The sequence below is a fragment of the Fulvia fulva genome, chromosome 1 (genome assembly GCF_020509005.1).
Source record: "Fulvia fulva chromosome 1, complete sequence".
Lineage (NCBI taxonomy): Eukaryota > Fungi > Ascomycota > Dothideomycetes > Mycosphaerellales > Mycosphaerellaceae > Fulvia > Fulvia fulva.
This window is the reverse complement of record NC_063012.1, coordinates 4,560,744-4,586,470: the sequence shown is the minus strand read 5'-3', so window position 1 is coordinate 4,586,470 and position 25,727 is coordinate 4,560,744. Positions and strand designations below refer to the sequence as shown.

Below are 25,727 nucleotides of genomic sequence, written 5' to 3'. Positions count from 1 at the left end.
AAGACCCCTGCAGTAGGTCTCACACAAAAAGTCTGCTAGAATAGCAGGGACGCGCGTCCAGTAGTTGGATGGAGAAAAGGGTTCCGGCGAACACTTCACTACTGCAAGATCTGAAACGACAGAAAAGGGGAAGATTATTCATGCACATGCACAAGCCTCCAGGAGAGGCAAAAGAGAGGATGTTGGCCGCAACAAATCGTCGATTTGATTCCAACCATGACAGGTCGGAGTAAGGCTATGTGCAACAAGAAATGCAGGAAACTATGCTCCAGAAGTACGTCGAGCATAAGACAAACACCGCCAGGCTATGCGAGTCTCAGAACAAACACCCAGATCGTCGTCAGATCGGCCATGATCCCATTCCCTTAAAGCCCAGCTGTCATAATGTGTAGACAGCATCAGCATACATTAACCAGTATGATCATGACCATAAGACTTGTCCTGTGCTCCGCGTCCCATGTGTCCCTCGGCCTTGGAGAGTGTTTCATATTCACATTTCGAATCGTGTAATCAATGTCGTTCATCACCTGTTGGCGGAGGTGATGGCGTCGTAAGGGATCGTCGGCTGCAGTGAAGCAGCTGGCTAGAGGAAGAATGCACAAAAGGTGGCGCACATGCTTAGAGCATGGCCATAGCGACGGCACCGATGGCGAGACCGAATGCGCTGCCGACGGCAGTTGGGATGGCGGCGGCACCAGTGTATGGCTGGACGGATGGCATGGGCCTTGAGGTGCCGTTGGTTGGGGCCTGGATTTGACCATCACCGATCTGAGTGACTGGGGCACCAGTTGGTGCTTGGATCTGACCATCACCAATCTGTGTCACTGGGGAGCCAGTTGGGGCCTGGATCTGACCGTCACCGATCTGGGTCACTGGGGAGCCAGTTGGGGCCTGGATCTGGCCATCGCCAATCTGGGTAACTGGGACGGCGCCGGTAGATGCCTGAACTTGGCCGTCACCGATCTTGAAGACGTTAGCAAGGGTACTATGGGTCAAGTCAAAGGGCTTGCCTGAGTAACAGGAGCTCCAGATGTAGCGGCTTGAATTTGACCATCGCCGACCTTTTTTTGAGTGGGTTCAAAGGAGAGGGGAGATTGGTTCCGCAATGGGACACTTACCTGAGTGACTGGAGCAGCGGAGGTGGCAGCTTGTGCTTGACCGTCACCTGAGTACTGTTAGCTTGTGTACGTCGCTTATAACAGAGCGCGGACGACATACCAATCTGGGTGACGCTGGCGGCAGAGGTGGCAGATGGGGCGGCGGAAGCGGCACCACCACCATTGATGATCTGGATGTAGATCTCGTTGCACTGGCCGGCACCGTTCTCATCGTACAGGTTGTAGAAGTTACCGCTCAAGCACTGCTTGAAGACAGCGTCGGAGCCGAGCACAAGGGTGCCGTTGGGGCAGGCAGCCCAGCCCTCGGTGATCTTTGCGTTGTCTTGGATTGGCTTGTCGAACTGGAACTGGTTGTTGGCAACGATGTTTCCGGTGCGGTCCTGCTCGTCCTTGAGCACACCGTTGTTAAGGGTGAGCCTGAGGGTACCGCTCTGGTCCTGGCGCTTGACCATGTTCGAGCTGGAGGTGACGTTGACGACCTGGATCTGGAAGGTGCCCGGGTAGCTTGCCTGGCACTCGGAGCTGGCTGGCATTGGTGGTGCCTTGCCCTGTGGCATGGCCATGGCGACGGCCGCGAAAGCGACGGCGGTGAGTGCGTACTGCATTATTATGGTTGGTGCGGTATTAATGCTGGTGGAGGGTATTATGGACAGCGAAGCTGATCGAGTGCAAACAAGCAGCGAGTGTTGTAAGTCGATAGACGCTTGGAGCGAGAGTGAGCCTATGTCCGAGGTAGACGTTAGGTCGCGGCGAGATGCTTGATATGCGAGCGGAAGATGTGTGGATTGTTGTGAAGGAGGAGGCACTGGAATGCAAAGGATATTTAAGCCGGCGTGAGCATCGTGGTCCGGGCACATTGGTGAATGATTGGGGTGGCGGAGGCTGGTACGCTTGCTGAGCAGGGGCCAACATCTCTTCCGGACAGAGCGGCGCAACGACTCATTGGTGTGCTGAGCAACGGCAGCGTGGTGAGCGCCGGATCGACATCTCGTCTCCCCCATTCGCACGATGCACTTGTTGGCTAGTGCGCTCCATGGCAACCGTGCTGTGCTGTGCTGTGCTGCGCATCTGCGGCGAAGAGAGGGAGAGAGCTCCTCGCACCACCAGTGGTCGTGAGCTGCTGTTGCTGGAGAAGCACCCCCATGCGCAGGGATGGAATAGCTGTGTTCGCAGCGCTAATGCGCCCCATCTGCACTGCATGCAGACATGGCCTGTCTCGAGAGGAGGCTCGAATACGGCGCTGTTGCCCGCACCAGCAGCGTGTCCTGTTCACGGATGAGTTTGGTATGGCAAATTTGTGCAGCAAATTGCTTGGGTCAACCGCTCTCACGCCCAGTGGTCACGGAGAGCTGTGCACCGAACCGGCGCCCCATCGCAATCACACGCTTCACTGTTGCGAGAGCAGCCACGATGGCGTTAAACCCTTTCAAGCGCTGCGTTGAGCACAAAGTTCGATGGCAGGGAGCACAAGGTTTATGTGCGTAGGCTAGCTGCATGTGCGGCTCTGAGATCGGTGACACTGACACTGCGATTGCGAAAAGTGGCCGGAAATGCACATAACGTCCTTCTTCCATGTGCCAGTCACCGGTCATGAAACAGCATGAACATGGTCACCGTGCATGATGAGCGAGGATTGCTGAGACTGAGAGGTTGGACGAAGCGAGCGTCAATTCGGGAGGTTGGCACCCGAAGCATGTCAAGTCAAGCTACTCCTCGTCTCCGCCGCGCCACTTCGACTGTCCAGCGAGTTGGAGAGCGTGTTGCCGAAGCTCACGCCAGCCAGAGATTCTGATCTCCTCCTTATGGACATGTCACAGCTCCCTCGGCCAGATCTGCTTCCTGCCGCGAGATGGCAGCCAGAGGTCTTGCGCCTGTTTCGACCGCCGACCTGCCACATCTGTCCTTGGTGCGAGTCGCGACGAGGCATATTTGAATAGGCTGCAATCAGACATACGGTTGCCGTCATCTCGCAGGGAAATGATAATATAGCTCCATGTCGACGGCTTGGTCGGTGGCTCCCACGTGTATAGCGTTGCGCGTACCGTCTGCAACCACAGATCCATCGAGCTCTTCACGACGAGAGCTCGAGCAAGCTGCTGGTGCATCTCTCAGGACAGGGACGTTGCTATGATACATCATACATGCGGCTTCCCGTAAAGTCTACCTGCATCAAGCAGTTCCTGATTCGTATTCAGCGACTCCCGCATGCGTAGCTCCTTCGCTAACCACGCATGTGATGCCTCGATACCCCGCCACAGACTCGAGCTTGCCATGCCTGTATCGTTGCTTTACCTACTACACATGGGTTGCCTTCCAATATCGCTCAGCGAATAGCCTGCTATACGTCTGGCTCTCCGCTCCATCGCATTGATCGCGTGGAGCTGTATAACTTTAGCCAAGCTATTTATACAGCCAAGCTACGCGGCCTTTTCTACTGACCGGTGACAGTGACGAGGCATGACTCTTCCCTTACGCACATGTACCATCATGGTCGCCAACAGGCGTGGGGTTACACGAGCACAGCTCCAAGATAAGACGCCGCGAGATCTGCTCAAGCTTCGCAATCCTGCTGCAACACCAGAACCTACGACGCAACTCAGCCCACCCCAGATCTGCAATGCCTAAAGCACGATGACAGGTTTCGCAGCATACGCCTCGTACCGCCATGGCCCCAACCTCGAAGCGACAGCATTGCAGCAAGCCAAGCAAAAGCGCAAGAGACAGGAGATCAGTCGATACACTTGAGTGATTTCTTGGGATCTGAACACGGTTGCTGTCGTTACGAAGCTTAAAACTTGCGTGCTATAAGTACAACCGATGTTTTCTTTGTACATTCCCTCGCGCCATTCTCGCAATTTGGCGTGGCCTTTGTGAGCCGAGGCCGCCTCGCTCTCGACCCATGCCACCATCAGGTCCCAGTGACCCGGTAAATGCTGCAAGCCGTGTGCTACAACGCTGAGTACCGCCTGAAACGAAACAGAAATCCACGAGTCCCGTGGGTTTGTCTCCATATGAAACGTCCAATTCCCTCGCGCCGACGCTTGAACGAAGTGCATGCTCAACGCTGCAAGAAACCAATCAAACAAAGATGTCGTAGCGTGGTGGATGCACCATCGTCTTTCTCGTGCAACCACACAGTCGTATATGGCTGTGGCTGAAACTTGCCGTGGTTGCACGAACTGATTCTCATCTCAGAACATATCATCAACCTGATGCATTGGTCCGGATCTATTGTCCCAGTGCGCCAGCTTGATGGGCCATCGTTTCTGCGATGGCCTTGCTCTGGTGAAGGGCAGGTGGAGTAGTTGGCTTGATGTTGCCATACATGTCGACAATTGGATAGCGGGCCCGACGCTCTAGGTCGTCAAGGTCCATGTGGCTGCGTATGTACTTGTCTTGGCTGTTGTCTGGGACCGTGTAGTCCCAGCTGGTCCACTTGCCTTGCTTCAGGGCCGAGAAACAGAAGCGACGCTCACGTTGAGTCTTTAGCACGTCCTGGGTGATGGCTTCCATGTTCCACTTGGCCTTCGCCTCTGCCACGAAAGCATCGTACACCTTCTTGATTTCAGGATCGGTTGACTTGGACAAGTCGTCGACCTCATCTGGGTCGTCTGCGAGATTGTAGAACAGATCTGGGTCTGCCGGGCAGGTGATGTACTTCCAGGGACCGCGACGAATCATCATCATGGGTGCAACGGTGCCCTCGCCCATGTACTCAGCGAAGACGTTGTCGTGGACGTCTTGCCCCTTCAGATGGGGGACAATGGACACACCATCCATTGGCAAGCCTGGCACCAGCTCGGAGCCCACGATATCGACCAAGGTTGGCAGAATGTCGAGTGTGCTCACGCTCTGAGGAACTCGATGTGGTGCCCACAACTTTGGGTAGCTGAACAGCATTGGTACGCGGACTGACGACTCGTAATAGGACATCTTGTACCACAGACCACGCTCGCCGAGCATGTCTCCGTGGTCCCCAGAGAAGATGACGATGGTGTTGTCGTCAAGTCCGCACTGCTTGAGGGTCTCCATGAGCTTGCCAATGTTGTCATCGACGTAGCTGACGGAGCCATAGTATGCCCGCTTCGCCCGCTTGACCTGCTCATCTGTGAAGTCATAGTCTTCCAGATCAACGACATGCTGGAGACGCTTGCTGTGTGGGTCGAGCTGGTCCTTTGGAATTTGAACCTTGGGCATGTCGATGTCGACGTCCTCGTACATGTCCCAGTATTTGTGCTCGATGGTGTACGGATCGTGGGGGTGAGTGAGCGACACTGTCAAGCAGAATGGTCGGGTTCCTTGGGGCTTGCGGACGTGGTCGTACAGGAATTGCTTGGCCTTGTACATGACCTCCTCATCGTAATCCAGCTGGTTGCTCCGGATGCATGGACCTGCCTGGAGGATGGAAGAGCTGTTGTGGTACCACTCGAGGCGGGTGTCTGGTTCGTCCCAGTTTACTGACCAGCCAAGGTCTGCTGGGTAGATGTCTGCAGTCAGGCGATACTCGTAGCCGTGGAGCTGGTCACCGATGAAGTGCATCTTGCCACCAAGGACCGTCTCGTAGCCGGCATTTCGGAGATAGTGTGCGTATGTTGGCGTTTGCTCCGAGATTGGTGAGGCATTGTCGTAAGCACCGATCTTGGATGGAAGCTGACCAGTAATCATAGCCATGCGGCTGGGAGCACAGAGTGGCGAATTGCAGTAAGCGGAGTCGAAGACGACGGATTGCTCGGCCAGTTTGTCAAGGTTGGGGGTCTTGATCTGGGAGTTCTTGTTGTAAATCTTGAGTTGGGGCGCTGCGAGCTGGTCGGCCATGATGTAGAGGATGTTGGGCTTCTGTGGGAAGAGAGGCGTGCTGAAGCCATTCTGGCCGGCAAAGCCAACTGGTGGTGATGTTGGCGGTGTGTCGGGCAGCTTGCGAAGCTGTTGCTGGCGGTCCATGGTGGAGGTAATGTCCTCGGTTGGGGGAGTGTAGGGTGGTTGTATCAACAACGAGTGAGGTGGTGGCAGACGGCGTGCAATATGTCGCCTTTGTCAGGCTGATTCTTCCCCACGAATACGATATGGCGGAAGCTGGGGAGCGAAGCTTGGAGATGGTATTGCGGAGAAGTGTCGAGCAGGACGGAGGGCTTAATCAGGTACGAGAAGAAAGCGTTAATAAGTAACGACGTCGAGCGCCAGCAGGTGCTGCTTGCTCACCGCGTGGTATTGCTAATAAGATGAATCACGCCATTCGACGGCTGTAGCACCTGATTTCATTTTCATTGTCGCTCATCAGCAATGTCCGTGCATCGGACATTGAAGCGACAGCCCAGCTGGACTGGACTAGCGAGTCGCACGACCGGGATATATGCACGTATATGCACCCTTGGAGACAACACTGCAATGGATGTAAACGTCACTTGGGAAGCCTCTCTGACGAGGCCATGCTTCAAATATTGAACTCGCGCTGGGTTGGCACTGGCTCAATGCTGAATGCAGTACTCGATCGATTCTACGGAGTACTCGTCGCGAGAATGCTGCCATTCGTCTACACGACAAGCCGAAGGGTAGCGCGGCCGAGCCTCCTCACGCGAACGCCAATCTGATACGTCCCTCCATCGCAAGTCACCAGCACGTACATGTATTATTCTCGCGCGCATCGACCCAAGCCGGCGTCCATGCCCCGAATCTGAAGCACACGACCGTCGACCTCGTCACCGCTGGACGGACCGCATACACCCACGACCACTGCACAGTGCACACCACAAGACACCCGCGACGAAACAGGTCACGTGGCGAACATGCCAGACTCCCAGGAACCTCCCTCGCTGGCGGCTGTGGCAATAGGGACGGCCCTTGTAGCCGGCATCACTGGATATTACCTAGGCCAGGCTCGTTCGATCGGTCTGTTCGGCTCGTCGCTACAAACAAGCCGCCCATCAAACAGGAACGCGACTGCATCGGAAGTCGAGCATGATGACGACTCGGACATCAGCGACGTCGACGCGGCCTCCGACAGCGATGCACAGGACCTGGGCGAGCTGAAGAACTTCCCAGGCAGCACGGAGGAATGCAAGCTCATACTGGTGGTCCGCAGCGACCTTGGCATGACTAAGGGTATGTACATGTATGCATCTCGATCTCGACAAAACTTCCGCGCGCTGGCAGCTGCTTCTCGAATGCAACATTGCTCTCAAATGCAACATGCCTTCGCCCGAGCATATGCCCACGCCCCGCTCGTGTGTGACGCTATAGCGTGCGCGTGACCTTCACCGACTTCCAGTACTAACCGCCCGAGCAGGAAAGATTGCTGCCCAGTGCGGCCACGCGACTCTTGCCTGCTACAAGACGCTCGTCCGCGCAAATCCAGCACACCCGATCCTGAAGCAATGGGAGACGCTCGGCCAGGCAAAGGTCGCGCTCAAAGTCGGGAGTGAGGACGAGATGCTCATGCTTCAAGCACAAGCCATCAGTCTCGGTCTGTGTGCACAGGTCATCCACGATGCAGGCCGCACGCAAATCGCTAGCGGCTCAGCGACCGTGCTAGGCATTGGCCCGGCGCCGAAGAGCAAAGTCGACGAGGTCACCGGGCATCTGTCGCTGTTGTAAGACCAGTGTCGAGCTGCACACTCCCTGCGCCCAGCTAGCGATCGCCAAACCTATCGTCAAGGCGCCATCCAGTGATCGATGCAGTCGCTACAGTCAAGCCTAGCTGTGGTGCTGTCGACGGCGTGAAAGAGAGCGAGCGCATATGTGTGGTCGCCTATCAATCCGTCGTGCGACAGTGAAAGAGATGATGGGGTCACATCAGAATACCAGCACTACGCATGTCGTGCGACTGAAGACACGCCGATAGCGGAGAGGTACAAACAGCAAGTACTTCCAAGTCTTCGCGACGGTACACACACAACGACAGATTTCGCTGTCATGTGACCTTTCGCTCTCTTTTCTCCTTCAAGAGCCTTCGCGGCTGATCGCTTCAGGTCGTGCTTCCAGACTTCTTCGACGCTTTCCCGAGCACGCCATCCGAGAAAATGTGGCTCTTCGATCAGACCGATGGGCTCAACATGAATACAATGACGTTGTAAGACGCGGGACCTTCCTTTAGAAGAACACACATGGGCGGGCGCGAGCAATGTAGACACAATGATCTCAGGTTGGAGAGTCTGAATCATGACGGTGGACCGTTGCCTTGAGGTATCGTCCGAGGGGCTCTTAGTGACAGCGCAATGGGAATGACATTGCCGATTCCCAAGTGCCGGACTCAAGCCTTCTCAATCCATTGTGTGTGACATCTCTGATCTGCTCGGCGGTTTGGACCGCAAAGCATCAAGTCAAGCATCTCCTATGTGGTCGTGTACAACACTAAAATGAACGTACCGTACCAAGACCACCAAACGGACGACTCACAGAAGCGTCGTAGACTCGTCGTGGACAACCACTTCGGGCACCGCGTCACTCAGCAGCGCAAACCACAATCTAGACCACGTCCATCAAATCCACTTCGCGATCTCCGAATTGCGAACTGCGATCTACACAAGGGTATACGACAACCACCACGCAAGCAAGACAGACACAGCCTCAAGTGTGATGAAGGAAGAGATTCGTATGTAAATCAATGAGTAAATTCTGTAGTCCTTCCAAAAAATGAACCCATAATGCCTATATACTCTTTCTCGTGCTTGCATGGGGGGAATCTCTATCATCTATGCCGGTTTTGATCGAACCGAACTCCATATGCCCACCATCTCCCAAGTCTGCGCCGTAGCGTCAGGACTGTCTGCGTGCATCTCCTCGTGACCGTAGCTAAAATATCCTCGCTCCCGACTTTTCCAGGCAGGACCAGCAACTCACAGGCCGGCAGCGAAACACTGTTTGCGCACAAATGCCGTATGAGGTGATCATAATCTGCCGTAGAAAAGATGTGGTGAGCGGTACAGTAGCTTGACATAAACTTCCTCCAACCGCTTCTCGCTCATTCGAGTCGTTCTCCCCCCTGGGGCGTTGTGTGTGTGTGTGTGTGTGTGTGTGTGTGTAAAATGTGATGTTCAGTCTATAAACAATGAAGCATGCCAAAATGGGGATCAGTTGCCGTAAGATGTCTGCAAGAGAGTGAAGCAGAATCTTGTGGCGAACTGCATAGAAGGGAAATCTTGTCGTGATATGTCTTGTCTGATATGTGCAGCTACCGCGCCACCGACGTCTATGTGTGGTGGTCGGCGTGACCGTGAGGGTGGTGCTGGTGACGCCTGGCCTTCTCAGCGTAAGCGGTTGCGGTCACGTAAGCAGTCTCAAGTGCGGTCTCAACCACGGTGACCATGTTGCCGTAGTGGTCCGCGACAACTGCTGTGGTCGAGGTCGCGAATGTTGTCGGAGGATGGGCAGACTTCTGGGCATCGTCGTTTTTCCAGTTGTAACCGTAGGTTGGTGCTGCGTAGGTCGCAAGAGTGGGTGGAGTCGAGGCTGGTGCCTGGTAGGCTGGTGCTGCTGGCGCCGAGGAGGACCTGGCCTGGTAGCTTGGTGCGCTGGGTTCAGAGTCAGAGCCAGTGTCAGAGCCAGAGGAGCCGGTGGAGGTACCATTGTCTGCAGACAGACCAGTGCACAGGGTGACGGTGATCTCTGCGTCAGAGGCACACGACTGCATGCCATAGGCATCGTCGGTGGAGTAGCGATATGCCTGCTGCTTGGGACTGCACTCGGAGCCGTTGGCAGTGATCTCCCAGTCCTTGTCCCATGGGTTGCCGTCGACGCAGCTCAGGTCGTACCAGATGATGCCGTCGTTGTGGAACGTGTACTCGTACTGCATGATGTGGCCGCCAAAGTTGTCACCATCTTGGCTCAGCTTGATGCTCCAGCCGTTATCGTTGGAAAGCGATGTCCATTGCTGAGTGTAAGAGTCACCTGCGGACAGAGTCTTGTCGATCTGTTGGTAGCCGCCACCCGATGCTGGGACGTTGCACAGGTACACGTCGTAATCGCACTTGTTGACGACCTTTGCCCTTCCAACAGAGCCAGCAGCGACTGATGCGCCGAAGAGGGCAAGGGATGCGACGATAGAGTTGATCATTGTTGCGGAAGGCTTCGCTAAGCAATGCTTCGTAGGCTTGTGTTCGTGAATGTCTTAGGCTTCGTGATGCCAAGGGCGTCCGGCTCTGCGGTATGAAGATCAAGTTGGTCTAGAGAGTGTAGTCTGGGCCGTCTTATGTAAAGAATGGATATTGGCGAGCAGTAAAGAGAGTGATACCGCACAGCAGTAGAGCGCCCAAGATGTGCGATCGTGAGTGTAAAGACCGTTGACAGGGAGAGGCAGAAAAGTGAGCGCGCGTCCTCTGCTATCTTTAACCGACGAGGGAGAGCAGTCTCCACTGCTTGAAGCAAGAACTGGCATCGCCCCGATCAATCACGGTGCAGCCCTACGGGCTCCGCTGCAGTAGCCGACCGGAGCAGACAGGGGCGGATGCATCCACGGGAGAACACATGGTCGTGCGCAGCTGTCAGCCTGTCACTGGCCCGACAGATTGATTGACGGACCACTTTGAAGGTGTGATTCGCTGGGCTACACGCTTGATTTGCCGTACCTGCAGTCTGGCAAGGATACAGGAGAACCTCCGTTATAACGATGCGCCGCGGCCGGGCCCGCGGCAGAGCCGACATATCGCTATGATGGAGATATCGTTATACAGGGCGCCTCAATTGGTGGTGTTAACCCCTGCGTGGACTTCCAAACAGTATCGTTACAACGAAGATATCGTTATTCGGAGTGTCGCTATAACGGAGGTTCTACTGTAACCAGTTGGGTCTCCCGCACTACCCAGGCGCCGGCTCCGAGCACGAGGAGGATGGCAGGCGATGACCGCGGTGCTCCACCAACGGGTCTCGACTCTTGAACTCTGCGCGAAAGTAGGTTGCCGCAACACCGGGAAATTTCTGTTTTCGCCAGAGGAGCCGACGTCGTCACATCGCTCGCTCGCACTGCAGCAATGACACATGGGTGATCACATGCGAGATGCGTCGCGACGATGTTTGCAGGTGGGTGGCGGCGTTGAGTGCTTGGCGGCTACCGATGCACGCTGTCTGCGAGTGCGCGTCGCAAACCTCGAAGTGCGTGGCCCCATTGTTGTTCGGCTTTGTTGAAGTTGAGAGTGGTGAGTGACATGTGATGGTTTGGCGAGATGCCGTTGCCGTAGCACACAGGCGCATCCTGCCACGCCTGCCTGTTTCATCCAGACTTTGACGAGCGCAGCCTCTGACCATTTGCGACGTGTTGATGGCCGCCGTTTCAGGAACACGTAAGCGTCATCATCTCGCCAGTCGAATGTCCGCCGTCGGAGAGCGGTAGACAATTGTTCGGACCGCCAACTGCAAGCCTTCACATGCCACGAGAACAGTTCAAGCTGGTGGTGTATGGGTTTGCGGCATGGAATCTTGTCGTGGGTGTGGTCTAGGAAGAACCATGGAGGGCTGAACCGCTGAACCCGCTCCCGATGCCTTGGACTGGGATGCCTATCATGCTGTGTTTCAGCTGAACGATAACCATAATGCGGTCAATTAACAGATAGCACTTTGAATCGGTAGATCGTGGAGACATATGTTTCACGGACCGTTGATAAACACAAGGTCCCGTCGTCCCAACTGTCAGGTCTCGGTGATCGACAGGATTCAGACAGTCTGCGCTGCCACCGATCTGCGGTGTTGCAGCAAACGCTGCTCCTGTTCATCTACATCACACTCTTCGTAATAAGTATTCTTATCAGCATGGAGCGTGGCGTATGCATGATACAGCTTCGACCAACCAGACTCTAGCTGCAGGTCAATACAGCACTGCGCGAGGTCTTGTGCGGTATGCTCAATACACTCGCGTCACTGCATCACGCAAGCCACGATGCGCACTGCAAGAGTGCTCAGTCCACCTGATGCGAAGGCCCTCAGAGTGGTAATGCGATGGACGCTACTTCGGTATATCGCTCATCAATGACATTCCCAGCTGCGTCCAGCGACTTCTTAGCTCCCATCTCACAAATGGCCATACGATCAAGCACAACATCCTCAGCCCACACAAAATCCTTGTACTGTTCGATCACAGGCCGAGCATCGATCTTTAGTAGGGCGTTTGCCTTGGCTCCATGGCCTTGCTCTGTGTTGCCAGAACCAGAGGACGCTTGTGGCATGGCGTCTCGCTTTGGCCGTCTGCGCTGGCGTCCCTTCGCGTAGATTGTATTGACGATGGTAGCATGCAGCTTCAACTTTCTATCATCATCGACCAAGAAGCCTTTATCCTTGAAAAGCTTCTGCACCGCCAAGCAGAAAGGGTAGAGGCGGTCAGAGTCGTCCTTTGGAGCGGAGTACAAGATCGAAGTCTTCTCCGGCGCATGCATAGATTCTAGACCCTTCAGATTGACCTTCAAGGCTTGAATTGGAGCAGTGGTCGGTGGCCGGTCGAGAGAAGGATGGCCAGTATTCGGTAGTTCATCAGTCTCTGGGATGGCTTGACCTTGACCCTGCAGACATGCGATCACGTCCAATGTCTCCAGACACGTGATGGCGGCCACCAGTTGCTCTGGCTTCAGGCTCATTACACCAAGTGTACAGTGAAGAGTGTCAACAGGTCGAATGGCTTTGTGATGAATATCGGGAGCGCTGGTAGCTTTGTCTGTATCGTCATCATCGCTCTGCGCTTCTATCGCGTCGTCCTGTCGCATGGGACGGACTGCGGTTTTGAATAGCTTGAGGGAGTGCTCGAGTTGGGGTCGAGATGTCTTTGTCACCAGCGGCAGGCAGAGGAAATGTGTCAAAGCTGGCTTCTTGGCTGGAGCACCTTTCGAGCCTCTCGTCTTCTCCATTGCCGCTGTGGTACTGAAGGGTGAATGCTGAGAAAAGTGCCTACATTCAAGGAGCGCTCTCTCCTCGTAGTTACTTTTCGGTACCACATCAGAAGAGCTCGATACAAGTAGTGTTTGCAAACTACAAAAAGTTGGACGAGCAACTTTGCAGATATCGCTTTGGCGAACATCGGCCTATTGAGACTCATCGACAGAGTCACTACCGTCTCCCGCCGCGAAGTGTGCTAGCTCTGGTTCTGCACTGGGGCGCAACGCGGCGCTTGGCATCCCCAGCGTACCCCAAGCTTTGCCCGCCTAACGTCTACCTCATCGTTCCAGTATCCTACTTCCTCTCACCATCGCCATCACCTGGCAGCGGTCCACGCCAGCTCTTCTGACGCAAGATCCGATTATAGTTCTGCTCGGCGTCCGAGTCAGAGCCGCGCAACGGGCGCAGAGCCAGTCCACCGGGCATGGTGTACGGCGACGAGAGGACGGAAGAGTCGGAAGAATCGCGAGACAATGAGGGCGCAAGGCTGAGCTGAGGTGGCTTGCGGCGTCGCTGGATGGTTGCTTGTACAGCGCCTCCGGCTCCGACGCCGTAGTCGTTGTCGCTTGAGGTATGCGAGACGAAGGAGGGTGGAGCTGGAGGCGCAACACTTCGGTCGAAAAGTGGTTCTCTCTCGCGTCCAGGGGTGATGGTCTTGTCGCCGTTGTCGACGCTACCTTGCTTGACAGGAGTGCGAATGTCTGCTCCAGCTGGATCCAGAGTCTTGATCTTTGCTGCTAGACGTGCCTTCTTTGCAGCCTCTGCTCGCTCCTCCTCTTCCTCCTCGGCCTTGCGACGTAGGAGCAGATCTTGAACGGCGTTCTTGGGTCTGGATATCTTCTCGTCCAAGCCATAGCCGTGTCCACCAGTGTCGAAGAAGTGGCGGTACTCTTCCAGACCTTTCTTGACTGCGTCGACTCGAGGGTGGCCGTGCAGACCACGCTTGACCTGGACTTTGTCGATCTCCGCGAGCGCTGCTTCGGCTTGGAGGAACTGCTTCCATGCATGCTCGTCCTCGCGCTCTAGCGTAACCATGTAGATGTGGAGCTGGGCTCGGTGCCTGCAAATGGTAGGGCCAGTGTTTCCGCCTTGCGCCACTGGTTACTAGACTCGTACTTACAATGTAGGAATGCGGCTGTCGTTCAACAGGATTGACACCGCGCCACGAACTGCTTCGTACTCCTCGAGTTCGTAGGCAGCGTCGTAGATGTCGCCGAAGAGAAGATCGAGCTCGCGCACTGGGCCGTTCAGCACTGTCAGCGCGCGATGAACCAGGTCGAGGGTATCCTCAACCGCGGCTGGCGAAGTTGAGGAAGAGGCCTGCATGACTGCGGTTCGTGTGGGAGGGTATGTAGGTGAGAATGTACGATCACTGTAGGTGATGTGTGGGAAAGGAAGAGATGACTCCTGCGGGCATGTGCGGCGTTGCGTTAGCGTTCTTTGCTCAAATCCAGAACTTCCAGAACACATACGAAAACCCCGGAAGCCCCACGAGCACATTCGAGCATGCTACAACAGATGGCACTTCACTTCTAGAAGCCTGCTCCTACTCAACACACAGATGGTCACAACATGGCGCTCCTTGGTCGCCGACAATCCAGCGCTCAGGCGCTTCACCACCCGCAGTCGCCTCCCAACATGCATCCACCACACAACATGACCGAGTTGACAGTATGCGGCACTGTAGGCAGTGTACCTGTGCGCTGTCTACTCGACTCCTCACAGCCATTCAACTTCTATAGCGCCACACTCTCGCAAACATCAAGTACCAAGTCCGCCGCCAGTACCCAGCACAAGCAGATCAGACTCGACCTTAACGGCCACTGCTCGACGACAGACTGCGTCGTCACCGACCTCGACTCCCGCCACGATGTCATTCTCGGCAGCAGATGGCTAAAGGCGCACTTCGACTCACTCGACCGCCCACGATATACTATTCGACTCGTGAAGGAAACACCTCCACCAATGTCGGAAGCACCAAGCCTGATCCTGCACCTCCGTGGCCAACTAACTACACACTACAAGGACGGGGACGGTAAGCCGCAGTCCGTGACCCTGTTCTGTACGCCTGATCACCCTGTTGCCCTGAAATCAACTGCCGCTCCGATCTACATGGCCGCAGGAACGCGGCGATCGACTCGTACTACGACAGCCGCCGCTGAAGCAGGAAAGGGCGCCAACAAGAAGACGACGACGACTCGAGGTGGTAGGGGAGGTCGCGGAGGTCGTGGAGGTTTGCAACCGAGCGGTTCTGGACCACCTAATGACGACGGCTCTGGAAGCGACTCTGGGTCTAGGAGCGACTCTAGCGATTCAGATACCGAGGACGAAGAGGAAGAGAGTGAGAATGAAGATGAGGACAGCACGAACAAGCAGAAGCGAGCCGCACCAAACAAGAAACGCAAGTTCAGCATTCTTGGCGAGGGCGACGTCCTGTCCAAGCCAGCTACTACTGCGGAATCGGAGCCTAAGCCTGCAAAGAAGTCCAGACGCACTGTCGCGCCCAGTAGCAACGTTTTCGGGTCTGTCGAGCCTGCCGAGCCTGCCGAGCCTGGAGATGAGGATCGCGAGCTCGGACCTAATGACCCGACAGAAGATTATCGAGCATGCTGGACTTTCTACAAAGAGTGGTGCAAGAGCAGAGGCCTGCAAAAGCTGCGTAGTGGAAATTTGACTAAGCTCGTAGCAGATCTCAATGCAGAGCGCCTTGCGGCACAACTAGGCGTATACGACGAAGCTCAAGTGAAAAAGATGGCGGCGCAAGCGCATAGACTTTTTAGGAGTAGGAACGAGAACGAAGAATTGCGATTGGCGCGAGTGGCGCACAAGAAGGGAAAGAAGGACGAAGAGAAGAATGGCGAGAATGACGAGAAGAAGGGCGAAAAGAAGAGAGCAAGGAAGAGCAAGAAGAAGGGTAGTGCGCGACTGGAGCGTGTGGATACCCTCTCGGCTGCTCAGCGAAGCGTACTCAGTCTACGCGATATGACCAAGCTTACGTTCCGCGAAATTGCCGCTCAACTCGACGAGGGCTTGCCGCCATAGCAGCGGCAAGGCGAGGAAGGCTATCGACAGATCTACCACGAAGCGCGCCTTGCCCTCGAAGAATGGCAATATGCTGAAGTGTATCGAGACCTGGATCGGATTACTCGTCTAGCACAGACTGCCCAGCAACGACTACAGTCTGAGTACGAGAGGAACCCTGAGCAACATATTGCGCCGGACTTCACGCAGCAAGATTATGAGGATCTACCAGAGGAGATTGTTCGACACATGGCACGTGAGCGACAAATTCCCGTTAGAGCTTGGTCTAGCCATGACAACATCAACACACATACCCTCCGAGATGTGCTACTTTCTTTTATGATGGCTGATGCGCAGATGGGAAGACTACCATTGTACCCACATCGACTAGATATGTGGTCGGATGCGCCTACCTCCTTCGATCTAGTCGAGTTCCGTAGACTGGCGCAGCACAATCGACAACTACTCACTCGACACAGGGCCGAGCACAGTCGTAGCACACCACAGCAGGTCCCTGAACCTCCAGATGCGACGATAGGTGGTACAGAACTGACTAGAGTCCTCAAGTTGAGACTCCACAAAGAGTCCACCGCAGCGATGCCTCGATCAGTCACGTACGCCGTGACTTTGCCTACAGAAGCGATACGAGAGCAAGTCTACTGGTTTCTGTTAGCTCGCGAAGGCATCGACCCACCGCGATATCGAGCACGTGGTAACACCAGGCTACACCAAATGTCCTATCGCGAACTCATGGACATGGCGAGAGCCCACGACGCACCTGACTGGGTTATCGCAGGTCCACTTCCGCATGAAGACGATGCCAGTGCGTTGGATGACCGTAAGCGCAGCGATATTGTCCGCGAGTGGTTACTCCTCCAAGCAATCGATGACTTCGAGAGCATCGGTACCGATGCTACCGACCCTTCTCTGCTGCCCGATCCTTCTTTGCGATTCGACGAACGTGCGCAGACCTGGAACCGTCGCCTCCAGGGCCAACGCCGAGACCTGCAACAACTGCAGTCTTACGTGCGACGCCAATTTGCTCCTGATGAGGCTAGCGGTGCTGGCCATCTCTGTGGAATAGACGCCTTAGCTCAGGCGTTCCATGCTACACGCCGCCTCCATGAGAGACTGCCACAGAGACTCGAACTTGACGACATTATGCGCCTTCGATTCAGCAACTGGCAGCCCAATGCGTATCTTCCTGACAACTACATTGGAACGCGAACACCAGAGTATGACAACTTCCTCCAGCAGATCTACCTGCCCCATGTTAGGGGCCTTACCCCAGCAGATCCAGTATTCGAGGCAGAGCTAGAGGTTCTCTCTACTGTCAACAATGTGGATGTCACACAATTGTATGTGACACTACTGTTCCTCCAGCACTACACTCAGACCAACGATGCCTCAGTTTCCAACTACGTATTAGGCATGGTCACAGATGGGACTAGACCTGAAGACCCAGCTACAGCTCACATTCTTGGCGATGTCGACGAGAACACGAGGATTGTCTGGCTGCATAACGACAACGCCGAGGGTAGCGACTTGTCAAACATTCTGCAAGAGTATGGGCACGAGCCTCTTCTCGGCCACTGGAGCCCTTTCGTTCAGTACGGTGAACGCGTCGAGCAGCTGGATGCTTGGGGTCTGTATAGGCCGGGCTCAGAGGAGCTGAGAGGTGGTGTTGTGGGCACTCATTCTCGATACTCACGTCGGAGTGCTAAGCATCGCCGCACAGCAGAGAGAGACAAGGACCACAGACGTCAGATGCGAAGACTACAGAAGTGCTTGAACTGCCAGACCACAGGAAGCTCTTGCTCCCTAGCTGGTACTACTAAGAGCAACGTCAAATTCACCGATCAACGCTGTAGCAATTGCGAGGAATTAGGCGTTGCGTGTGAATGGGACGAGTCATTCGAAGTTGTAGACCGGAACACCACGATGGCAGACCTCCTGAAGAATCCGGACCTTGGACGATACTGGGATATACCGGACCCCGATTGGGCCACTATTTGCGAGGACATTAAGAACGCCCAAGCTACTCCAGCTATGGACTCTAGACCCTTCGCCTTGCATATTCACGCTATGCGAGTCTCCTCTCAGGCCACCCCGGCGTACCTTCAAATGCTTATCAACCGCTTGGCCCAGTTCCGCCTTCGTGTCAACAACTACACGAACTCTGGCGCGAACAACCCAGAAGCCGAGCGCCCTGGTGGCGCTAATACGCCCCTTCAGTTCTTCGGTATGGTCGTGCAACGTCGTGGCGTCCTTCCCTGGCCGATCGCTGTCACGAACGGACTAGCCGATCCGTATCTCATCGCTTTGGTCAACCTTCTCGACAGCTGGCTAAACCCACAAGCAGCCGTGCCTACGGCTATCTTGATTACGACAAGTGGTGTAGCCGGTGCAACTGTGCCAATTACTGGATTCGGTGGCTATGGTATTGGATTCTTTAGCAAGCTACAGCAGATTGACCAAGCTCGCGGCTCGAATCTAGCTAAGAACACTGATCTTATGACGCTAATCGAGCACCACGTCCACCACGGTTGGCCTCATTCGCTCCCACAGCACTGGCAGCAGTTCTTTACTATCGAGCGCAACAAGTACATGATGCGCAACAAGCTAGCCGACCTGATCACCCGGCACACTCAACAGATGCACGCTGCAGATACACATACTGCTGTGCCGGCCGTCTTTCCTAATGCCCTTGGTCAGGACATTGCAGCTCGACTTGATGCGCACCCGGAGCTTCTCGCTGAGCAAGCTGCTTGGCGGTATCACTGGCTTAACCCAGCTCAGGCATTCGAGGCTATGATGCGCAATATTGGACGCAATAACTCTTGGATTTGAGGGTAGCTTGTAAGCTGACTTCAGGGACAAGGCATTGGAAAGTCATGAGCTATCCGGGCTAGTCATGAATGGAGATGAACGACGTGACGTCGCGCGTCGTTTCGATCTTGGAACCTTCGTAGTTTCTTCTCAACACGTTCGCACACCTACGTTTCATGTCCCTCGTCTCACCCATGCTAGTAGTGTTGTCAAGATAGATCTTCAATTCTTGTCTCTTGAAGCGTGTCGGCCTCCCCTTGCCGTAAAGTAGTAGCGTTTGGTCCACGGAAGGCGTTACAAGTCTCGAGCTAGCGGTATGCAAGCACCCAATGCGACCAGATCTCCCCGTGTGGCCAGCTAACGGGGCGCCGTGGTGGTAGTACCGGTAATGTCATCGACGAGCAGTACACCGAAGTCGCTTCCATTGCCCTGCCGTGCTGATAATCCCAAGGTCGGGTCATGGACAGACATGCACGAACGCCAGCCCAACGGGATGAGGCTTCGCCAACAATGCGCCTCTTCGCCGATCCGTTGAGGTGCTTGCTTCAAAGTGGTGGTCAGCAACGAACTTCATGTCTTGCGTGCGCCATGAACCTCACAATGAGAATTCTGCTCACGAAGAGTGTCATACATATTTTGTGTAGGAGCAGCCTCTCCTGCAGCGCCGCAGATCCAGCCCAACGTGAGCTATATCGAGCCTGTCGATCAACCACCCAGTCGTCGGCGCGACAGCTCCCTGTGCACATCAACGGCTTGTGAAACATGCGCTCACAACATGATACCGATCGCAGTAACCATCGATATTAAACGCATTATGGTTATCGTTCAGCTGGGACACATCGTAGTAGGCATACCCAGCCAGCGGGTCGGGATCGGTGCTGCCGGCGGAAAGGCAAGCACCTCTTCATGGTCCTTCCTAGATTGCACCCACGACAAAGTCCATCACGCGAACGCCTACACCATCACGTCTGAACGATTCTCGTGATCTGCGAAGGCTTATCAGTGGGCGGTCCGAACAACTGCCTACCGCTCCGACGTTGGCATCTCACTGCGAAATGATGACGTGGTTCTCAGGCGAAGCAACATCCGAACAACCACCTTCACGTCGAGAGTGGTCGGAGGCGACGCACTCCAAGCCTGGATGAAACGAAGAGGACGCGCCTGGTGTGCTACAACATCTTGCCAACGGTCGCGTGTCGCCCTCAACAAAGCTGAACAACAAGACCACGCACATCACTGTTTGCGACTCTTACTCGCAGGAGCCTGCGTCGGTAACCGCCAAGGTCTCCACGCCACCACCGACCTGCTCCTAGCGTGCGAGAACAGCGAAGACATTGTCGCGAATTATTCTTGAGATAGGTAACACTATAGTGTCAACTCAATATTGAGGTCCGTGTAGGTGTTGCTAAGCTATCGATCTCGTAACTACTATAACTTATCCGTTATTAACGTACTCTTATCCTTATTCGACGATCTTATTTCTATCTTATCGTCGCTATAGATATTACTACCTCGCTATCGCTACTATTATATATAGATGCCTTATTTCTCGCTACTCTTAACTCTATAGCTAACCCTATTTCTAGTAGTTTCGCTATTTAATAATAGACGTTCTTTAAGTAATATAAATAAGACGGTATAGAGCGTAAATATATAAATATCTTAGTATTAAATAAGTTCTATAAAGAAGAGAAGTCTAAGAATCGTAAAGCCGTAACAAGATTAAACGCCGAGATTAGAGTCTAGATACGCTAGCGTACGAGATTACGTAATACTAAGTATAGCATTATAAAGGTGAACTATAATACTATCTTCTCTCTTAAACTACTATACGCTCTTATATATAGAAATATTGCCGTAGAGTATATTTATATAACGCTAAACTAATAACTAAAATATATCTAAAGTCGAGTATAAGAAAGAACTATACTATTAGAAGATACTAGCTTATATTAAGTTAACTATAGAGAGACTATATATCTTACTATAGTAAGTCTTAAGTCGAGAGTCGTTATTATACTATAGTATATCTTAGACTAGCTAACTATATATTAAGCCGTTTAGACCTAACTAGGTCAGAAGTAAGTATAGCAATACAAATCCGCTCTAAACATATCGGAGTTAGGGCATACCTATATTAGAGAAAAGTCCTAGGTATCGAAGACAAGAGTTGCCTATACGGCTACCTGTCCTAGAATGTCGAACATAGACTTCTAGTTTATAAAGAATAGAGTATAGGGAGAGGTAAATAGAGGGTAATAGTAAGGAACAGAAACTTCTAAGCTATAGTTAGTAACAAGGGAGACCTCTAGAGAATTATAAGGTGGATTATCTACTAAGGATTTTTGGAGCAGTTCTCTCTTACTAGGGAAACAGAGAGATAGATTAAGGAGAGAAAGAAGGAGGAGGAGAGCAGGAAGAGGGGGAGAACTCTAGGGTTATAGACAAGGTAGTTAGAGGCTAACCACTATGATACTAGTGCACCCTAATAGAAGAAAAACTAAGAACTTATAGCAAGGAAGCTATTAGAGAAGGAGGGGAGGTTTTTACCTAGGAACAGGTTTCCTACCTTATATAGCAACATATATAGACATAAACCCGTATAGGCCGGAGGGCACTATAACGGGTAAATGAATCATCTATCTATCTATCTATATATTAAGCGGTCGACGACGAGAATCACCTATACGTAGTGTCGGCTACGAACCTCTCGTCTTACTACGAGAGAGCTAAGTATTCTTACGCTAGAGCGTCGTAGGCGCGACGGGCGCGTAACGTAGGCGAAGCCGCGGCGAATAGAGGACTACTAGCAAAACGGGTATAAAAACCATCCGACGAGCGTGTACTCGTGTCGGGAGCGAGTCCCTCTTCTTTCTACGTATAAGAAGGGCGCGGAACCGTGGCCTATACGCTCGATAGGACACCTCTAGTATAAGTACAGAATTTTCACCTCCGGAGACCGTAAACCGAGCGGGCTAAGCGACGAACATTAGACGAGCGGACTATAGAACAATAACTAAGCGGACTATATAACGGCGTCGAGCGGACTACGAAACAATCTAGTATTTACTAGCGGGCAATACGGTAGGTAGGTAGATACGCGACGAAGCCTATAAGGGCCTATTAAACACCCGGTATAGGAACGAGGGTTTTGCCTAAGACACTATCTATCCCGCTACATAACGTACCTAGTCTAATATAGTAGATTATAACGAGGAAAAGACGATAGCCGAAGTAAGAAAAAGACGGCTATTAGGACGGGGAAAAGACGTATAATATAAGTAGATTAGTTCTATAATCGGGGAGGATCGAGGACAGGGTAAGAAGGAACTTTATATTAGTTAGTAGGTAGAAACGTAAGGAGTACGCTACCCGGCGTAGTATGTGCCCCGAGTAAACCTACGAGGTATAGACGGCCGCTTTCTAGAGATAGGCTACGGTAACGTAAAGGGCGTTAAAACCTAGGGCGTAGTATATACTAGTAGCGACGGCTAATACTATCTATATAGCCCGAGAGGACGGATACGTATATCGGTTAATAGAGAGCACTAAAGGGCTTAGGCCTATAGAGGTAGATATTAGCTTAAGGAGCAAATAGGGAGGGAGGGCGTAGAGGGAAGCTTTTGCTCCGGGCTAACCTCTCGAAACGAGGCTATACGGTAGTACTAGATAAGTAGGAAAGCGCGGTTAAGACTTGTTACCTTATCTCGTAGCTAGCTTACTAAATACGATTCCTTCCTTGCCCTCGATATCGTAGGAGCCTTCGATAACGTCTTATACTAAAGGCTAATATATATCCTATAGTAGAAAGGTATCCCCTAGTAGGTAACGACGTTCGTCTACTCCTTTCTCTAGGAACGGACGACATACCTAGTCCTAGGAAGGTATACGTCCGACCCGGTAAAGGTAGAGGCTAGAATACCTTAGGGATCTACTCTCTCCCCTATCCTGTTTCTAATATTTATGTCTAATCTTATCCCCCTACTCACCTCTCCGTAAACCTTAGTATTAGGGTTCGTAGACGACATAAACATCCTAGCCTAGTTAGACTCGATAGAAGAGAACTGTCGCCTCCTTAAAGATAGGTACAAGAAATGCGAGGAGTAGGCAAAGAAGTATAGTGCCCGGTTTGCCCCTAAAAAGTACTAACTTATACACTTTAGTCAAGCGAGAATATACTATAATATAAAGGCGGCGGTAAGAATCTAAGGCTACGAGACTAAGCTATTAGCGGAGCTACGAGTACTAGGGATCTAGCTCGACCCGAAGCTAAGCTAGAATATATAGATTAAGAAAGCCTAGAGTCGAGCGTAAGTCAATAAAGCCTCGATAAAGAGGCTTATAGTATCTATATAGGGAGTAACATTCGACAAGGCAAGAGTAATATATAAGGCGATCGTTAGACTAGCTATATTATACGGGGTATAGATTTGGGGAATAGGAGGCGTAGGCAAGCCGATCCCGAAACGGATAGAGCAACCCCTAAATAGGATATAGGTAGGCAACCTACGTAGGGTACTAGGCGTATATAAGACAACGTTAATAAGCACGGTAGAAATAGAGACAGGAATACTACTAATCGGCTAGTATATCCGGGGAATAAGAATTTAATACGCGGTAAAGACGACAGATTACCTAGTACAAACTACGATCTAGGAGGTAAAGAATAAGATAGAAAGCCGCTACCGGAGAGGAGCCGGACATAGGATAAGCCAAAAAGAGGATGACCTTACTACCTTTACGGCCGTATAGACAAGTACCGAATAGCTAGCACGAAAAGAGGAGGAGCGTAGGACTCGCTAGGCCGGCGGGAGCAAGGCTAAGACCTAAAGCCTAGCGGAATAGATAGCGAGCTACCTATAGGAGCAGGACTAGAAAAGGAAGCCCCCTAAGACAATAGGCCCGATAGCGCTCCGAGCCTTCTAGAGACATAATTACTAGCTATATAGGGACCTAATAAGGGCCGAAGCAAGCATAGCGATCTAAATCAGGTCCGAATATATTACATTAAGGGCCTACCTATTTAGGAGACGCGCACTAGACATCTATAGCCTAGCCTACTAGTATAGCTACCTATCGTAGAACCTAGAATATATACTACTACGATGCCCGTAGTAGGCGAGAGGTAGGGGAAATTGGAGGCACTAAGCGGGAAGGAGAGACTATAAGTCAATTATTAGGGACAAAGGCAACATTCGCCGAATCTCTCGGTAGATACTACAGTAGGGATACCTCTAGTAGTTTAGCCTCGCTAGCGAGACGGAGGAGTGGATAGACAAGAGGCGGAAGCTAGGGGGGTTGTAGATAGGGTAGTTATTAGGGCAGGCCTATAACACTAGCGTACCCCTAATAAGGGAAATTTAAGACGACAACTAGGAGGAAAAGATAGGCGGGAAGGAGGAAGGGTTTTCACTAATACGGTTTCCCCTCTATATATCCGAAAACAAGATAGTATAGCTATATAGGCTAAAGGGCACTATAACAGCTTAATAAAATATCTATCTATCTATATACTAAGCCTTAGCTTACCTTAAGTTATATCTATATTATATAAGCGTTATAAGGTCGACTATTAGTAATAGATTATTTAGCGTTATAGACTTATTACTATCTATAATATCTAAGTTGTCTAGTATCTAGCTCTTTAGCTTATACTAGCTAAGTAGTAGACTAGCCGCTAATAGGTTATTATAATAATAGTCGGCTATCGTCTTCTCTATACTACCTTTTAATTCACTATAAGATACCTTTATAATAGTACTATCTATCTATTCGATAGTATACTTTATATACTTTCTTATCTTTCTAGTCTACTTACTATCTATAATTATATAAGGGTACTTAATAGAACTACTAGTAAGTAGCGTATTAGGTGTAGTAGTAGAGAAGGAAGGTTATATAGTAGTGATATTAATAATATCTAGAGAGTAGTTAGAGCGTAATACGCTCGTAGCTTATAAGGCTACGCTAAGTATAGACTCTACTAAGGGGTACCTTAGGTCTCTCTTCCGAGACTCCGTTATTATTAATACCTTAACTTTATCTCCTTAAAATTACTCTCTTCTAGAGTAGTAACCTTACCAATAGTAGTAATAATAGGTACCTCTAGTAATATTAATAGCTAGTAGCCTTACTAATAATTAAAGCCTTATAGCTATTATAGCTATTAACCCTTTGATAATAGCTAGGGCCTCTTATAGATAATCTTACCTATATTAATAATAGTAATACCCTTACCTAGAGCTTAGGATTAAGGGTAAAGATGATAATAGGCGCTATACTATTAAGCTTAATACGCTCGTTATACTATTATCGTACGAACTATAACGTACTTTACTATCGAGCGGGCTATACTACCGAGCGGGCCACTTTTACTAAGAACTGTACTACTTCTATAGATATAGCTATATAACTACTATTATAGCGTATATTGTCTTTAAACGAGGCCAAACTGACCTTAGCTGTCTAGGCTACGAAACGCGACGCGACAATTACGAATCGACTTACTATAAAGGTATACGACGCGTCTCGAACTATACTAGGATATCGATTGAATACACGACCTCCTCGGGGTGACTACGAGCCTAATTTGAAGAAGCTTATAGAGCTAGAAGAGAGGGTGATACTTAAGTATATACTCGAGCTAGATCTTAGAGGTTTCCTACTATTAAAGGCTAGTATACGAGTAATAGCCAATTCATTACTATAAGAGAAGGGTCTTAAGCCCGCTAGTCTCAATTAGACAGACAGGTTTATTAGGCGGCATCGTGAGCTAAAGGTTCGTATAATACGTAGATACGATCGTTAGCGAGCCCTAATAGAAGATCTAGACGTTATCGAGAAGTAGTTCTTACTTATACGTAATATAAAGGAGAAGTATAGCATCCTTAACTAGGATACCTATAACTT

General features: G+C 51.8%; 8 protein-coding genes across 8 annotated transcripts; 3 read left to right on the top strand and 5 right to left on the bottom strand.

Moving 5' to 3' along the window:
- Window positions 1-618: 618 nt before the first annotated feature.
- CLAFUR5_00907 (Cell wall mannoprotein CIS3) lies at window positions 619-1,723 on the bottom strand (the record flags this gene model as incomplete). The annotated part of the gene is made up of 3 exons (XM_047900055.1): window positions 619-963; window positions 1,119-1,165; window positions 1,219-1,723. The coding sequence occupies 3 exons, from the start codon at window positions 1,721-1,723 to the stop codon at window positions 619-621; spliced, it is 897 nt and encodes a 298-aa protein (XP_047757182.1).
- Window positions 1,724-4,346: 2,623 nt separating this feature from the next.
- Window positions 4,347-6,059, bottom strand: CLAFUR5_00906 (Choline-sulfatase; the record flags this gene model as incomplete). The annotated part of the gene is made up of 1 exon (XM_047900054.1): window positions 4,347-6,059. The coding sequence occupies one exon, from the start codon at window positions 6,057-6,059 to the stop codon at window positions 4,347-4,349; it is 1,713 nt and encodes a 570-aa protein (XP_047757183.1).
- Window positions 6,060-6,901: 842 nt separating this feature from the next.
- Window positions 6,902-7,709, top strand: CLAFUR5_00905 (putative peptidyl-tRNA hydrolase 2; the record flags this gene model as incomplete). The annotated part of the gene is made up of 2 exons (XM_047900053.1): window positions 6,902-7,217; window positions 7,402-7,709. The coding sequence occupies 2 exons, from the start codon at window positions 6,902-6,904 to the stop codon at window positions 7,707-7,709; spliced, it is 624 nt and encodes a 207-aa protein (XP_047757184.1).
- A 1,594-nt stretch (window positions 7,710-9,303) lies between these two features.
- On the bottom strand, window positions 9,304-10,167 carry CLAFUR5_00904 (uncharacterized protein; the record flags this gene model as incomplete). Its single annotated transcript, XM_047900052.1, has 1 exon — window positions 9,304-10,167. One exon carries the CDS (start codon window positions 10,165-10,167, stop codon window positions 9,304-9,306), a length of 864 nt encoding a protein of 287 aa, XP_047757185.1.
- A 1,858-nt stretch (window positions 10,168-12,025) lies between these two features.
- CLAFUR5_00903 (uncharacterized protein) lies at window positions 12,026-12,940 on the bottom strand (the record flags this gene model as incomplete). The annotated part of the gene is made up of 1 exon (XM_047900051.1): window positions 12,026-12,940. The coding sequence occupies one exon, from the start codon at window positions 12,938-12,940 to the stop codon at window positions 12,026-12,028; it is 915 nt and encodes a 304-aa protein (XP_047757178.1).
- A 322-nt stretch (window positions 12,941-13,262) lies between these two features.
- CLAFUR5_00902 (uncharacterized protein) lies at window positions 13,263-14,294 on the bottom strand (the record flags this gene model as incomplete). The annotated part of the gene is made up of 2 exons (XM_047900050.1): window positions 13,263-14,028; window positions 14,089-14,294. 2 exons carry the CDS (start codon window positions 14,292-14,294, stop codon window positions 13,263-13,265), a joined length of 972 nt encoding a protein of 323 aa, XP_047757179.1.
- Window positions 14,295-14,540: 246 nt separating this feature from the next.
- On the top strand, window positions 14,541-16,010 carry CLAFUR5_00901 (uncharacterized protein; the record flags this gene model as incomplete). Its single annotated transcript, XM_047900049.1, has 1 exon — window positions 14,541-16,010. One exon carries the CDS (start codon window positions 14,541-14,543, stop codon window positions 16,008-16,010), a length of 1,470 nt encoding a protein of 489 aa, XP_047757180.1.
- Window positions 16,011-16,331: 321 nt separating this feature from the next.
- CLAFUR5_00900 (uncharacterized protein) lies at window positions 16,332-18,839 on the top strand (the record flags this gene model as incomplete). Its single annotated transcript, XM_047900048.1, has 1 exon — window positions 16,332-18,839. The coding sequence occupies one exon, from the start codon at window positions 16,332-16,334 to the stop codon at window positions 18,837-18,839; it is 2,508 nt and encodes an 835-aa protein (XP_047757181.1).
- Window positions 18,840-25,727: the final 6,888 nt, after the last annotated feature.